This window comes from Chiroxiphia lanceolata, chromosome 1 (assembly GCF_009829145.1).
Source record: "Chiroxiphia lanceolata isolate bChiLan1 chromosome 1, bChiLan1.pri, whole genome shotgun sequence".
In the NCBI taxonomy this organism is placed as follows: domain Eukaryota; kingdom Metazoa; phylum Chordata; class Aves; order Passeriformes; family Pipridae; genus Chiroxiphia; species Chiroxiphia lanceolata.
The window spans coordinates 27681971-27699639 of NC_045637.1; the positions used below are offsets into that span (position 1 = coordinate 27681971).

General features: G+C 35.7%; 1 protein-coding gene across 1 annotated transcript in view; it reads left to right on the top strand.

Annotated features, from left to right (window-relative positions):
• The window catches only part of CNGB3 (cyclic nucleotide gated channel subunit beta 3), a 33602-nt gene that overhangs the window by 1460 nt on the left and 14473 nt on the right, over window positions 1-17669 (top strand). The window contains exons 2-9 of the mRNA XM_032675324.1: window positions 962-1116; window positions 2498-2503; window positions 2607-2744; window positions 3314-3522; window positions 5193-5243; window positions 5702-5788; window positions 7459-7523; window positions 11287-11409. Of these exons, the coding sequence (XP_032531215.1) occupies window positions 962-1116; window positions 2498-2503; window positions 2607-2744; window positions 3314-3522; window positions 5193-5243; window positions 5702-5788; window positions 7459-7523; window positions 11287-11409 (834 nt within the window). The remainder of the gene's footprint in view (window positions 1-961; window positions 1117-2497; window positions 2504-2606; window positions 2745-3313; window positions 3523-5192; window positions 5244-5701; window positions 5789-7458; window positions 7524-11286; window positions 11410-17669) is intronic.

Genomic DNA, 17669 nt, shown 5'->3' on the forward strand with positions numbered 1-17669 from the left:
ATCAGTGTGGTACATCAGCTGAGAAGTATTGAATCAAGGTATGGAAAAAAATTCCATATCCTGGTCTCCACATAGAGGAAGTCCAAATGTGTGGCCTGGTTGCCAGCTGAGTGACACTCCAAAGCAGCCCCAGTTTGCATAATCACACCGTAGCAAGTAATTGAGGATGAAATTTCAAATATGAATAAGCCCAAATGAGTTGATCAAGAATCACTTTCTATTTGACTGTCCAGCGTACACAAATCCTAATGAAAACATTTGTTTCAGTGCAGAATATGAGTTTGCAGGTGTTTGAAAATCAACAGTCCTCAGGTTTGAAGAAATGTTGTGAGTGCTGGAATATCAGCTTGATGTTACTATGACCCAGAGTAAGCCACTAGCACAAAAAGGAAGAAACCTCAGGAAGAACAACAGTGTTTTCAATGAAAACAGATGCACTTTTTTACCTCATGTTAGCTATAAGAAACCATAAAAAACCTAGATGAAATCAATTTTCCCAAGCATCAATTAAGCATAGTCTCTCTCCCCCCACCCCCAATTCAGTCTTTAGCTCAGTTATCTCCTGCCATCATAAGGATATTACCATACAATAATGAGCATATTTTTATGCACAGATGGGAAAAGCATGCCTTGTCACTTAGTGAATACATCAGATTAGCTCTAGGCTTTACATAGCCACAGTAGAACTTGATGAAAAGCAGCAGTGGGAAGTCATTAGTGTACTGGGCTATACAGGGTACCCTGATCTCCTCTGCATGAAATAAGACATAAACTGCTGCTGGATAAGCAGAAAGCAAGAGCAGGTAACTTAAGTTCCTCTTAGGATGAATTAAGTGATGTGAAAAAGCACTGTGCTCAGTAAAGATCTAAATGTCTGGCTTCAGCTCAGAAATAGAATTAGAGTTGTTTCCTTCCATTAATTTCCAGTACATAAAGCTTTATTTCTTTTTGTTTTAATTAGCACACAGAAGCCAATACCTTCAGGTTTCCCAAGAAATGAGTACGCTGAGGCCCAGCTTCAAGAGATTATCAAAAAAATGCGGGAAAGGTCAAATGTCTATAAGGAAAAGCTGAACGACCCAGTGCTGTCTTCACCTGAAGGCAGTCCTACAGCTTGTAAGTGATTCTCAAAACAGCTGTGAATTTGTTGGGCTTAAAACTTGAAAATTATTTTGTGGGAACAGAAAATACTGTGATAAATTTTTTGTAAGAATAGTGTATTTATCCACTGAAAAGGATCAGTTTGCGCCCACTGAATACAATTTATCCGTAGTTCTCTACAACAAGCCAGGTCCTTAGGTACAAGCTCCCTTTGAACTCCATCACTGAAGAATTTGGGAAAACAAACTTATAGAGGCAATATCTAGAATCATCCCTGTCAAGAAGCTCTCTGGATTTTAAAATAGCTCCCAAATACGTTTATTCACGGAGATGAATCAGAGACATATGAAGAAACACACAAATATTATGAGTGGATATTAGTCACTATGATGAGATCTGCTGAGTAAATAAAGTAATAAAAATCTTACCCTTGACAGCAATCTTCTGGACACACTGAGGACTTTAAATCCAGGTTTGAATGGATCAGACTCAGCTGATGTTAATTAATCATTGATTTTTTACAAAATATGAAACATAAAACAAATCAATATTTTTCCTCTTCAGACGAAAGTCTGACTTTTTTTTCCTTTTCACAAAGAATTGAGTGTGATGATTCTATGTTCTGAAACTTTTTAGAAGCTGTTTGTAGCTTATATGCTTATTAAAAAACTGTAAAAAAGGGTGCATGAAGAACTATAAATTATACCATCTGGTAAAGAAATTCTTTTCTTTTTAATTATTTCTTTACTCATTTACCTAGTTTGTTCTCTTTGTAGAACTTAAAATCATTTATTTCCTAAATTATTACAGACCTAGTTTGCCAGTTTACTGTTAAGCATGTGTATCCTAACCAGAATTAACAGCATACATGTGTGGACAACATTATCTAGCCCAAAGAAGAAAGAAGTGGGCTCAAAGGAGTGCCACAAGACTGTTATAAGCCTAGAAATATACAAAACCATAGGCTTCCCACTAGTTTCACCTACTGTGTCTTGTACATCAGGTCTCAGGAGAGGGGAGAGATCAGCCCATGGCACAGGTGTCTTTTCCTATCTCCATTCTCACTGCATGCATTCTTTTCAACAGTCATGGAAAGAGAAATGCCCAGTTGCATTAATGAATGCTGAATTATGAATTAACCTTTTCTTGCAAGTCTTATAAAAGGCATAACTTGTGGGCACTGTTCAGGGAAATAGAGCAATACAGATATACTCTGTAACCTAAGTGCCCTGTTCATGATAGCCGATGCACGCGTTCATGCCAGTAGTGATTTTATTCTTCAATTCTTTTTCTAATGCATTTAGTATAATAAACTGTAATTTTAGTCACTGCCTAGTGTTTTTAGAATTTTAGAAGAGATTTTAACATGATGAAGCTCTTGTTCATGTTAAAACAGGGTGTGGTAATTGAGCCATTATTAAAATGCCACCCTTTGTGGCATCCTCTGTGTCTAGCACCAAAGAAACCACCCCCACCGAAAGAAGAAAAAAAAGAAGAAAAAAAAGAAGAAAAGAAAGAGGAGGCAGAAGCAAAGCCAGAGGAGGATCATTACTGTGATATGTTGTGTTGTAAATTCAAAAAACCCCCGCTGAAAAAATACATGGAGCATCTGCAGCTACCAGAGACCATAGACTCATACACAGGTAAATTAAAAGCTATGCAATAGAATGGGGTAAAGACATATTGAAGTGACCTGGTGTTACATAGCACCTGTGAGCCATCATAAGATACACATTCCAGTTTGCAACTCAGAAGGATGCAGAGGCCCTGCCCTAAACAACATCTTTCCAAACAGGAAAAAGACATAAAAAGTGACACCAGCTGTAAAGATGGTATGCACAAAGATGGTACACAAACCAATCACAATTAGAATTCAAGTTTCTTGATCCAGAATTTGTACCATTAATTAGGGCCAAATAATTATTTTGTCAGTTATAACACACATGAACAGCATGCAAAATGATAGTATGAAATTTCTTCAGATGCATAAAATTCTGTATGGTCTCATTACCTCATCTTTTTTCCTGTTTGCAAATTCTTTATGCGACTCCTAGTTCCATCTATATCACTTTAGCAGTGTGTAGCCTTGAAAAAGGGAGAATGCTAGCTTGCTCTGGACAGAATCATTCCCAGAGACTGCAATAAATATGTCTAAAAGAATGACAGTAGACTCTTAAGTTTATGCCTGTAAGTTCAATGTTTTTTCTTTCAGATCGCCGTTATGTAGGATGGCTCATGCTTGTGACAATCGCCTATAATTGGAATTGCTGGTTTATTCCCCTTCGCTATGTGTTCCCATATCAAACCCCAAGTAACACAATATATTGGTTTGCCATTGATGTCATTTGTGATATTTGCTACCTCTGTGACTTACTGATTTTCCAGCCCCGAGTGCGATTTGTAAGAGGGGGAGACATAATAGTAAGTACTGGAGGTGGGATTTCCATAGGTAGTAGATGTGTGTTAAAGTAGAATATAGAAATTCCTCCAATCTGACACTTTTTCTTCTCACTATGTCAAATTATGTAACTTTTTTGTTTACATATATTCTTCTTCATTGACCTGCCATTCTTCACTGACCTTCCATTCTTCTATGAGGGAAAAAACATAACCATTGCTTACATTCTTAAAAATAGAAAAAACAGATTTGAAAGTAACAGATGAGAGCAGTTGAAACAAGCATATCGTCCTCAAAAGGACTAAATTGGTGAAGTTTAACTTGAATCAATGATTATATCACATGTACTCATGCATATATACATCTGTTTGTATGTTTGTGTGAAAGTTTGACCTTTCTATTCCCCTTATACCAGAATCATAGTCGAAGACAGTGCATATTCTGCTAGGGTTGGACAGGATAAGATGTTTTGTAAAAGACTGTGAGATTGTGGGTTTATTTTTTTCTAAAGTCAGTTTACCCTTAACATACCAAAAGGACATCTAGAATATTAACTTTTCTTTAAAATCTTCCTTGCTTTTGATTCTCTAACTTCTTACAGAAAAAAACTATTTCAGAAAAAAAAAATAGTTTTGATAATTCAGCATGACATTACTGTGTCCAACAGATAGAAAATTCAAAATTATATATCCTCAAATGTAATTTGGAACTAGCTTTAACAGTGTTTTTACATAAAATTTTATACATTGTACATACACAATATTAAAGATACCTTTACAGATAAAGCTGTGCAAATATCATTTGAACAGATATTAAATGCAATTCAGTGTAATGTAGTTTCCAGACCAAGACATTCAGCAACTGGCAATCTTGCCTAAATCCCACAAAACTCAATTTTTATGAGCAAAGTTAAAACTCTGACATAGGAAGCTTACATTGTATTTCCCTTGAAGCTGTTTCTACAATTCATAGATTTTAACACACAAAGAGATCATCTACTGCCTGATCTCCTGCATTTAGTTTAATGCTTAAACTGATAATAGTGAAAGCTGGCATGAAAATATGCTTAAGATTTTAAAGTTCTTTTTAAAGTGTCTCTGATATAAATACAGAAAGCATAAAAATAGATAATTTTTTTTAGATACTTGTGATTACCCTTTCTTATTAAGGCATTAGCCTCAGTTCCCGTGAAGAACAGATTAAAAATAAATAGCTAATCACTGCTAATGAATGCAATGATGATTATTATAATGCTAATAATGCTAGCATGTTAATGCTAGCTTTCAAGAGCTAATTTTGTACAACACCATCAGAAACACTCTTTGCATTTTTCTTGGAATCACTGCAGATAAATGCAGTTTTTCACCCTGAAATTGAAGAGGTTTGGGTCAAGCATTAAATGGTATAGATGTCTTGAGAGGAAGGTTTTGGGGGAAAAAAAATGTAAGGAACAGATTGGAAAATATCAGACAAATCCTAAGCCTCATTTTTTCAAATAGTTCTAATAAAATCTGATCTATTGTAAACTGGACTAATAAAAGTACTACTTCTCCCACCATTCATACTTTCAGACTATCATTAAACTGTCATCATCCCTACTATCAGTAGATAATAATTATAGTCGAGTAGCAGAGGCTAATTCTTGACATTCTGTTCTTGACTTTGTCTTTTTCTCCATTCATTGTCCCTGTAGATAGACAAAGTGGAAACGAAAAAATTCTACCACAGCACTGTGAAATTTCAGGTAAGTAGACCTTGTGTTACTGATATCAATATGAAGTTCTTTGTGCTCCCCCAGATTGCTTTAGGCAGTCTGGTTTTAGAAGCTGAAGGACTTTTAAGATGCGCTTGCAGAGTGGTCTCCCCACCTCCACTCACCAGCCACATGCCTAACATTTTAGTTTTATCAGAACTACAACTGAAATAACAGTATGTATTAATAATCAAATATATGCGATACTATTAATAATCCCCATGAAACAGATTAAGATCTCAAGCACAGAGAACTTAAAAGCAGGGCAAAGCTGTTGGTGTTTTCAAAGAGATAATTTTGCCTGTCAGTGCTTTGGGAAGCTACATGTTTAGCATGCTGACTCTTCAAATATTATTGCAGTCATGATTCAATCTAAGCAAGTTTTTGACAGCAAATAAATACATGATGATTACTATGAAGTTTAAATTGACCTCTCTGCTCTTCAACAGCTTGATGTGATATCAGTATTGCCATTTGACATTTTATACTTCTTCTTTGGATTTAATCCAGCACTTAGAGTAAACAGGATGCTAAAGGTAAGCTCTGTGTTAGTGATGGATGGCTAACCATGCATAAATGTTTTGCAACTCAACAGAAAGTTTTTTATAATATTTAGGAATATGAAATTTAGAAATTGTAAAATATCTTCAGGTTAAGGTAGAATATCAGTAAATAAACCAACAAAAAATACAAGTTATAGTCTAGCCAAATTAAGTGTTTATTCTCTTACTTTTCTTCCAGCTTTTAATTACTACTTTCAAAAGATATTTTGTAATTAAAGCTGTTTTTTTTACATAATTTAAATTAAATTTATCTCAAATTACCTCTTTAGTTTTCAAAGATTAAAAAAAATCATTAATGATTGCCAATGATTTTTCCTCTTCTGTTTGTTATGACTGGTGTTTAAAAGCAAAGGAAGGAATTTTAAGGACGATATAAACTATGCACAGAATATTTATCAAGCATAAACCCACTTTTTTATTGAACCAAAGACACCTGGAATTGTGTAATGAAGGGTCTGCAAAGGGATTAGAACATGGTACACAGCAGGCTTCTCCGCAGCTAAATACATTCCCCTTCATACAATCAATATGTTGACAAAGAATTGTCTTTCATTTAACATTGTGGGGGAGACACAAGAACTCTGATAATAAAATGAGGGTGTTCTTCACTTTAATATTCAACAAAATTCCATAAATCAGAACCGAAATAATATGAAAGAATGGAAAGTTAAATAGGACCCCATATTAGGCAAACAGATGTGTATTGAACAAAAACAAAGAAAAATCTATATACAAATATACAAATATTAAAAACTATCACTAAAGGTCAAGGACAAATACTTAATAGGAAGAATTTGATACAGCTGCAGTTGATACCACATAGAATCACCTAGTATGTGGCTGTTGATACATATGGTCACTTACTGGAGAATTACTGGAATTTCAGAAAAAGAGAAAAGGAGGGTTAATGCATATAATTCTCTGTGATCAAGTTGTCCAAGCAATTATATACATTCAAGGAAGTAGAAGTCATTTTATCTGCAGCAGTCTGACCAAATCAGTAAGGTTATTTCTGTAGTCAGATTAATGGGACACTTAACACCCAAAAAACCATTTAACTCAACTTTTATCTTTGCTTTTCAGTTCACCGTTTAGTTAAATGTTTGTCATGGTTTAGGAATGGTATTCTTCAATTTAGTACTCTCACTAAAAACCATATGCTGCTCCCCCCCCTCCAATTGGAGGCACAAAATGCAAAGATCACATGTTGAGATAAGAACAATTTACTGGAAAAAATGAGATAAGAAAATGAACAGCAACAGCCACAATATTAATAACAAAAGATATGAGAGAAATTATTCACATGGTAAAATTCCTCAAATAATAGGCAATACCACACAGCTCCCCCCCACACGTTTTCTCAGTCAAAAGGAACTGCTTCTCTCTGGAATGGAGCCTCTTTCCCCCACCCCCAGCAATGAGGTGAGGTGATATCGAATAACCTCTGGGTCCTAGCCATGCCCCCTCCTAGCTACTGCAAAAATTAACCCTGTCCTGGCTGGAACCAGGACAATGTCTACAGGAAGCTTGATTATTGAAAAATCCATTTTCAAAATGTGTATGTGAATTAATATCTATACAATTATAAAAAGATGTGTACTCAAGAACAGTGATTGGATTGCTTTCATTTTTTTTCCATTCAGCATAACACATTCTTTGAGTTTAATGATCGTTTGGAAGCTATTATGGAAAAAGCATACATCTACAGGTATGTGCTGATAAAACTTGAGTAACATGCAGAGTTGGGCACAGAATCCATTTCATATGATCCAAATCACATGATTTTATGAGTTGTCAGTTAAGCACTGGATGGAATATGATATGTCTTTAACTGTTCAATTTAATTTTTTTAAAATATGTCTTTATTGTAATCTTTAATATATGTAAGGCTTCACTCACATATGAAATCTATCTCAGTTCAGTTGGCCTGGTTCAGACAAAATATTTACCAAACTGAGGCTCCTGCCAAAATTTAATTGATCAAAAGTATCAGAAAGAAGTTTCTTTAGTGAAAGAACTAAAGAAGTTTCTTTAGGTTGCTAGTAGCAGTTCCAAATCCTCAGTAGCTGTTTATTTGTACTTAATAAGAGTTATGAGCTTGAGACTGTGTCAACATTTTTCTTCAAATATGCTCTCCCTATGAACCTGGCATGTACAGAAACTTGATCCTTCACTGCATTGACTACATTTGGAATGAGGACCAACTCAGCACAATTCTCAAATAGTGATTATAAATGTTGTCTGCTGAACTGTGTTCTCACTTCCTGCATTGACAGGAAGAATTTTGGATGCAACTCAAGCAGTCCATGGACATAGTTATGGCAAGTTTCATAGGCCCCTCAGCTGTCACTGATGCTGCTAAAACCCAATGAACCCATCTACTCTGTCACCATTATTGTCGTCTACTGTCAATGTCATCAGCCCTAGTTTATCTTGTGCAATTTCCACACCAATAGATTCTTTTCTCTGTCCCAGTTTTGGGCCATGTATTGTTCCTCTGTGTTGCTGATGCAGAAACAAGAATATGTTGTCTACCATCTTACTCTATTTCAGAGATTATTGCACTTAATGGTACACTTGATATTTATACATTTAAATGAGATGTCTTATGAGATTTTAAAACTAGTTAAATATGAAAAGGAAGTTGAAACATCATGTCTTTCATATTTTCATGTACCTGTGAAATAAAACAGAAGTTTGAAAGTTCTATGAAAGTATTTTTGAGATGCTGACCTTCAAAAAGCTTATTCTTATGTAAGAATACAGACTTATATTCTTATATAATGCCCTCTCTTTTCAGTCATTGAAGACTCTTTCATGGTTTGGTCCGGTTTCTTTTATTTTCTTTTTTTTTAATTCTTGTTGGTTCAATGGAGGATTTTTCTGAATTTCCACAGATGACAGTGTCTGAGTCATTGCCTCTCTATCTTCTCCATTTTCTAATTTCATTAAAAAGAATATGTTTTCTTCTGCTGATGGTTTTTAACTTTTTCTAATGTTGATAAGTTTTAAAGGTAATTGTTTTTAAATTAATTATTTTCCATATTATGTCTTTTGCATTTTGGAGCAATAACTCAATGACTTTTCTATATCTCCTATAATGTTTGCAGTGAGTACTGGGAGATAAAGTTTTTATATATAGATAATTCTGGATAAAGTAACTAGTTTGTATATAACAATAATGTTGTGTCTACATGGATTTCAAAGAAATGGGAACAAATTTGCAAACTCATTTTCACCAAAATAAACAGCTTTACGAGGGACAGAGTTTCACACTATATAAAAATACAGAATGGGAAATGATTGTTCAGAGGAGAAGTTGAGAAAGGGATATGAGCAAGATCTCACTGGTCCTGTGAAATATATACAGTAGATGGAAAGACAGAGCCAGCTATTCGGCAAAGCTCTTTACCTTATTAGACATTTCTTTAGCATGATATTGGTTGAGTATCCACAACTCTGTGTTGCTTCTGGTGTCTTTGCTTCCTTCCCAGGCCCACTTAGATTTTCAGTATTAAATCACTTGCAGAATGTAAATTCCAGAATTTAAATATTACGAAGTGAATCTATTTTCTACCTCATAGTTCAGAAAATGCCAACTCCTGGTTTTGCTCATCGGTAAATGGAGAACAGGGGTAGTTATACAGAAGAAGAACATAAGCGGGAGCTAAAAAGTCTAAAAAAGTCAGGCTTTTTGTGCAAACTATCTCATTTTGTTTTAATGTAGCAATGTTGCTTTGGTCTGAGATCCTGGTATAGTCATAATTTGAGCAATAAGTCACCAATTAACTAAATAATATCAAACTAAACTTCTACACGGCAAATGTATGTACGTGGGTGGATTCTCTTCTCAAACTAATTAGTTTGAGTTTGTAGGAATAGAGCTGGCAAAGGTTACTTACATTTTATCTACCCATTGTGATAGATTCGATACGTGTCTAGAGAAATATAAAATATATTGTAGCAAAGGCTTCCAGAATCTTCACTCAGATCTCAGAAGTCCACTTGAATGGATTCAAATTTGTACACAACACCTTGTATGGTCAATATTGCAATATTACTAGATCACAACGGCTATCTGCTGTTCTCAATAGCTTGCAATCCTAAACAGAGCTGTCCTGGAAGCACACCAACTTTTAAACAGAGAAGTGGCATTCATTTGTCAGCATCACAAAGAAGAAGAGGACACTTAGGTAGATTGCTTAATGGCACAGAGAGGTCAAGGAGGGCATGCAACGGCACCCGAAGAACCAGCAAAGGAGTGCATAATACAGAACCGACCACAGTAATGGTTGATATTATCTCCCATTAACTTGGTTTATACACCAAACATATTTAGATCTTATTAAATTTTCATAAAACCACATACTCAGTTATTCTGCACTCCAAATTGCATTGAATTCTAGCTGTAGCAGATAAACCCTGGTGGTCTAGTGGTTAGGATGCGGCGCTTTCACCACCGCGGCCTGGGTTCGATTCCTGGTCAGGGAAGTCCTCCAGGCAGATGGAACTCGTCAGCCCTGTAAGGCCATCCATCTAAGAGAAGGTCACTTGAAACAAACCTACGTTCTGAGGACCTCACTGCCACCATCCAAGCTTGCTCAGCCCCGGCAGATGAACCTTAGGATTAAAGGGTGGGCTTAGTTCAGTGTACACTGTGTCTCACCTAAAAAATCCACTGCGCAGGCTCGAAGGGTAAAAGACCTTTCCCAAATCTTCGTTCGCGAAGACTGGCCATACTAATTACATACCAGCTTCTCTATGTTCAGGCAAGTCCTGTACTTTCCCTGCTTATTTATCCCCTGCTTGTATGAATATTTGAATGGAGATTAAATCCAGGAGATCTTTCTTTTGATCCCCATTCACTGAACAGAGGATATACAATGAGATCATTATTGTATAAAACAGAAAGCTGCTTGGTACTTAAGTAGTTCATCATTGGTATTCTTCAAAGAACTGGCCATAAGCATAAGAACTGGGATTAGGAATGATGTAACTCCTGCTGTAAACACTAAATTTGAGAGAATCTACTGCAGGCTTCCTAGCACAGCTCTTTCAAAGCAGTTCATTTGCGACCTCAGAAATTAACTCAGCTTTGGTTCTCAAGTTTAGAACCTATCTTGAAGAGAGTTTGTCAAATGCATCAGTTTGTACCCTCTAGCCTCATTAATGTAGCTTCAAATTTGTGTAAATATTCATAGCCATTTAAAGAAGTTGATTATAAACTCCTCAGGGAACCATAATTTAACAGTTACCCCATGTCAAATATTCTAGGAAAGACATTTTTTTGACTTTGGACAAATGTGAGAGGTGGGTAACTGCCAGCTATTTTTTTCATAGAATCAATACAGATGGGGAACTACCTAGTAGACATGTAATATTAACATTGTTGATGCAAAAAAGGAATGGGTTCTATATTAAAAGGAAGGAAAAATGTAAGTTGTTTTACAGGAATCTGTTGACTTTTATAGGGTCATTCGAACAACTGGATACTTGCTGTTTATCTTACACATTAATGCATGCCTGTATTATTGGGCTTCAGACTATGAAGGACTTGGCAGCACTAGATGGGTGTACGATGGTGAAGGAAACATGTAAGTCCTTTTCTCTTGCAAGAGATTTTTGTGAATTTTGCTCCTTCCTGCCTCCCCCTCCTTTTCCCAAGCCTTTGTTTGCAGGGTATGCCTTTACTTTACAAGTGCTTGAACAGCAAACTTTTAGCACCATGACTGCTGATTAGCAGCTTTCATTACAAACATATTGGGAGGGCAGGTGCAGTGAATAATCAGTTTACCACTTTCAGCTTTTATAGGTTTATGAGTCAGTGTAAAGCACCAACTTAATTAAACATTTAGAAAGTAACAAGGGTCATAAATTAAACTTACTGATTGCATATCACATGGGAGCCATTCAAAGGATTATATAGCAATCCCTCAAAGGAAAGAGAGGAATAGTTTAGTGGGGTTTTTTGCTGCCACACAGCATTGTACCACTAAAGTGCAATATTTTAGTCCCTCTACGCTGTGGTGATTGGTCTGAAAAAATTCCACCAACTTTCTCTCATCTTTTGGGAAGATCATGCTTAAAAATGTGGCAGAGTGTTACCAGCGGGAAGGACTGGATATTGGCACACTTTTCCACACTCTCCTTATGAGAACACTAGGTTGGGCACCAAGTAAGGAACATTTATTAAGATGATTAAGAGGAACTAAGAGAAAATAGCAAAGTCACAATATATTTTGTGTGTAGTTTTATAAAAACATATCTCATCGGTTCAGTTCTATGAACACTTATTTATTTCAAAAGTCATAATATAAAGCCACAGAAGTTCAGTTTGTTCATTAATTACATTCTTTGCAAAACCACATATCTTACTGCTGTCATAAACCTCCTTTTAAAGAACTTTTCACCTTTTTCTTGGTCATGTGCTCCTGTCTGCAATTTTGTCAGACTTCACAAGTTTAATGTGAAGTCACTATCTTGCAGGATAAGAAAAGAGGCTTTGAAAGCAAAACAAACTTCATATAAAGCAGCACTAATTTTTTTATAATTAGGGTTATATCTCAAAAAAAATTACATGTCTGAAGTTTCCACACACCACTAAAATACACAGCTTCAGTACTGCAGTCAGGTATTTGAAAGCAGGGTCATGGAGCTCAGTGGGACCACTTATGTAAATGAAGTTACAGACAGGTATTTATTCGCAGGATCAAGGTTTCCAGAAATCTGACAAGAAAAATGCGAAACTAATTTCCATTATAGCTATTTTTGTTAATGTCATTCTTGGGAATATTTTCCTCATAATTAAAAATAAGGTAAGTAAGACTAAAAAAATCTGAAAATTCTGAAATTAGAGTTTACTGGGTCTTCAAGTTTTTTAATGCTTCTTCAAAAAAGTCTAGGGAACAGGAAAGAAAGTCTTCCTAGTTTTCACAGACAAAAATATTTGGCATTTTACTCAGAGAAACAATTGGTAGAAGTTATTTACTAGTTTGATCACAGACAATGCATTTGTACCCAGAGGCAATGGCCAGGTTTTTTAATATTTTGTGATATCTCTTCCATGAGGAGACAAAAACATTTCTCAAATGAAGTCACACTGAAATCACATGGAATTTAGGGCAGATTTATTTTATAAACGATAATAATAAACTGGTAATTCAAGATCTGTATTATATTGAGATGCTTAAATAAAATACATATTAGGATATGCATATATCTTAATACAAGAAAGCTGTTGACCTATTGGAATGAGTCCAGAGGAGAGTTAATAAGTTAACCACAGGAGCACCTGTCCTATGAAGACAGGTTGGGAAATTTGGGACTGTGCAGCCTAGAGAAGAGAAGGCTCTGAGGAGACCTTACAGCAGCCTTCCAGTACTTAAAAGGGCCTACAAGAAAGCTACAGAGGGAATTTTTTACAAGGGCATGTAGAGATAGGACAAGGGGGATGGCTTTAAACTGGAAGAGGGAAAGTTTAGATTAGATATTAGGGAGAAGTTCCTTACTGTAATGGTGGTGAGGTATTGGAACAGGTTGCCCAGATAGGCCAGGTTGGATGGGAGTCTGAGTGAAATCTGTTCTAGTGGGTGGTATTCTTGCCCATGGTAGGGATGGTGATCCCTTCCGACCCAAACCATTCAATGATCCTATGATTCTATCATATATCCATATAAACCTCATTAAGCCATTAATTTATCTCATCCTGACATTGCTTGGTGAATTTATGACTTTATTCTTTTGCCAGTATCTAACTCACACTTGATTATATGGTACCATGTACATGGAACCCCAAAGAACCCAGGCTGAACTGCATTTAATAAAGTATAGCTTTGCATCCCACTAACAGCAAATGTCTTCTGTATGGAATAGTCATTGCCTTAGAGAATCAGGCATGATATATTATCTAATTGTCAAATATTCAGGGATTTTTGACAGAGAGGTACTGTGTGAACATTAGTTACAATTGGAGATGCAATCTGAACTTAAACCTATCAAATAAGATACTTCCAGGTATCTAGGTATTCATTTATTTGGAGAGCAGGATTTAAGAACAGTATGGGGAAAATCTGTCATGAAAATTTACCAGTGCTGCAGAATATATTATGGCACAACATAATTTCCTTTCACATAGCATTCAGGGTTGACAATATTTGAAGCAAAATAGTCTCACAAAGAATGGGAACACATTCAGAAAGAAGATTAGGCAAACATAGCTACCTAGCTAATTTTAAAAAATGACAGGAAGTAGTTTGACAAATAAACCAAAATTCTAGTGGTCTCAGATTACATTGACCCAAAGCAAATTATCTGGCACTCATGTAGTGGCATTAATGTTTTATGAAGAATCCCTGCTATGCCCATAAAATATTGCTAGTTATGGCTAAAACCAGTTCTTAAAAATGTCAACACTTCTAGGATACTTTTTTTTCTTTTCCGGGCTAAAAAGAATAAACAGGCAAAAGATTCCTTTATCAATTTGATTACATGCCTGTTACTGAGCAGGCATACTAACTGATTAATTAAATCCATAGCTAACAGCTGTATATACACTTAAGCCATGAGAAAAATTATCAAAATAGCTCTTTTGCAAATCTCTGCTATCTCTATTCTTTTCCAGTTCTTGTCCAGATTCTAAAGTGTTAGTGTCAATCCAAGAAGACTTGAGCTTTTTCGCAGGGCATCCTCCAGTCAAAGCCTGATGTGCAAAAGGCAGTCTTTACTTTACTTCCCTGCAACACACCCAAATTAGCCACACAAGGTGTTCCCAGCATTAGAAGTGCACTCATGAGCTTGATATAATTAGGCAGACAGACCTCATCCTCTCCTAATGCAGAAGTGCAGCATCACTAATGCGACACCATAGTGTAGAGTCTATGTAAGCACAGCAGCATGATATTGAAAAGGCCTCTTAATTAAGTGGAGAATTTGAACTGTATGTGTTTATTTACAATCTAATTTAACTACCTAAGTAAGAGATCAATCTCCCTAATTCCTGGGGAAAATGGACAAATCCTTTAGAAAAGGATTCAAGGCAGGAATGTAATATCATTGTTCTGAATTGTCCGAAGGAAGTATCTCTCTTTCATCACTGTCCATAGAGAAACTAAAACTAGGGAGGTAAAATTCTCACGCAAACCATCCAGGTCAGCAGTAAATTTAGGCAAAACAAATAATTTCATTTTCCTCATGGTATGCTTCTGCTGTTTGCAAGTCATCCACAAGCAATCTGCGAAATTCTTTCAGGCACCTATTTGCATCTCAGTTATGTTCCTCTGTAGCTTGCTGCCCTCCTGCTCTGGGCACAGACTTAGTGGACATCTGTAAGTCCCAGAAAATGGTCACTGTATGTGTCTAGAACAACTCCACTTCTTTAGTATGCATTGTCCAATGAGCAGTGAGACTGGCAAATCTTAAAATGTGTCTCATGGGTATCAGCTGTACATTGCTCTTGCAATAGGTCTGTTGTGTTACAATCACAGCACTTGCTATACAAAGGCAGTTTTGTGCTTCCAGACAAGCTGTGAATGCACAGCCCAACTCATATATCACACACCCAATGCTTTCAGACCTGCTACCTGAAGCCATACATATTAGGCTAAAGCTTTCTAGTTTACTCCGTTCTGTCTGAGATCATCATACCCACAGCTACCTGATGGGCACATCACTCCAGAAAAAGAGGTACCAAGGAGGTCGTTGGATTACCAGTTTATAAAGGCCACTTCTTTACTCTGCTTAAACCCATCTTGATTGTAATGTGAGAGGGTCAAATGTGATAGCCCTGAAATAATGCTTCCCTGGGCTGAAATGAGTATGTAAATACAACCTTAAAAACTGAGAGCCACACGCACAAAGACTTGATTTACCCACATTAACCATGTAAGAAGTGTAGTGTACTTTAAATTGGTCTTTTATGAAAAAGATATTTCTATTGGCATAATATTATAAGGTAAGTGACTTGCAGTGTTCCTGAATGTTTTCATTCCTTGGATTTTAGGGAAAAATCTAATAGTTTGATTACCTGAAGGATAAACATGCTCTCTATGATGAGCAGAGGGAAAAATTCCTTTCTTGTCTCATGTTGTTTGCTTCAACAGTAAATTTATAGCAGGCCAGTAAGCTGTATGGTGAACAGTGATGGTTTCCAGACACAGGCTAGCAGGAAGCAGAGCTGCTAATACTGTTGAAACAGGAGTCTGTTTTTCCTGGGTTTCCTTAAACAAAATTTACAATCTCATTTTTCCCTTTATTAGGGAAGAAAGCAAGCTGCTCTGTATTTCAACTGTGTAATTTTCAGATTAAAATAAAACCAAAAAAGCATAAATGGAGAAAACTTGTCCCTAATAGATAGTGAATATCAAGTGACTTTGCCAGTATGCCAGTAGGAAGTTTCTTTTTAAGTAAAATTAAGAAGAATATAGTGTATTAACTACATCTTCAGAAAGGAGTAGGCAGATATCAAAAAAACTCTCACGTTTTGTATATACAACAGTGCAAAGAAAAATTCCTCTGAGGAGCTGCTTTCATTCTGTGTAGACATTCCCAGAAATGAGATTATATTGTCTGTCATGGTGGAGTCAGCAAGCTTAGCATGCAGGGCCATTGTAAGTGAAGGAGTTAGTTAATTACTTTTGTTTCCTATAGTAACTAGAATAGAAGTAATGCTAATTTCTTTACTTTTATATTACTAAATTATACATGTTTCAAGCACTACAGCATTCTCAGTTATGGCAAACAAATATGATATTAATATGCCTTATATGGTAATTCCTATTAGCCAAACTAGAGGCATCATTTTATACTCAAATCTGTCATTCTTCCAAAACAGATCTGCATCTTTTTCTTACTATTTTTTTATGCTACAGAACTCTAGGATGAAGCTTCAACTTATGCATACTTTGCTGGAAACATGCATATTTGATTTTTTTTTTGAACCCAGGTGAAAATATTATATTGGTATAAGCTTGAGGTTCATTTTGCATAAAAATGATATGACGGCAAATATGCAATGAATTTTTTAATTTAAGGACTCTAAATGAAAATGGCCAGTTCCGGCTGTTAAAATCTAAAACTAGAAAACTGTGGTAAATATGATCATTGTTACTGCATTTCATTATTCTACAACCAAGTAAAAAATGCCTTGATAATGAAAAGCAGAAATCAATTGCTTGGTAAAGCAAATTTTAGGTGAAAAACTTGGAAAGACTTTCGAGTGATTTAAATAAAAAAACCCTCATTGGAATTGGTTTTGAGATTATTTTCTTATATTTGCACAAAACAAACTCTACATTTGTATTATCACAGGAACCACTTATTAAAAGTAGTGGAGTTCATATCTTAACAAGAGAGGAGTTTAAAACTAGAGAGAAATAAATAAAATGTACACCCAAGGTCTGCAAGCAGATCAGGTGGTCTCAGATTCAGGGTAAGCATAAGAAGATGCATGCTAGAATTTCTATTTCAAAATGAACATCCCCAAAAGTATTTCTTCTGTGTTTTAGTGTTTGGGAGGTTCATGTTTGTTTTTTTAATTATTATTTCAAACTCAATAAAATTCAACAAATAGAAGGAGTCATCATTGCTTCAAAAGCAATAGTCATAGCTGAAATAATAGAAAATCTCACTGTACAATTAAGGAAAATGAACTTCCACTCCTAATCATCAGTGAAACTGAAGTCTGATAGTACAGAAATGTAGCAAGTTAGTTTCTAATTAATAGGAGGCTTTTAAAAGTATACCTAAACCAAGACTTGTTTGCTCAGAAAAGAAGAAAATGATAGCATACTTCTGACAGTGCTTTGCATTACTTGTGGTGCCATGTTCTAGAATGAAATTTAAACCAGAATTTTAGAGA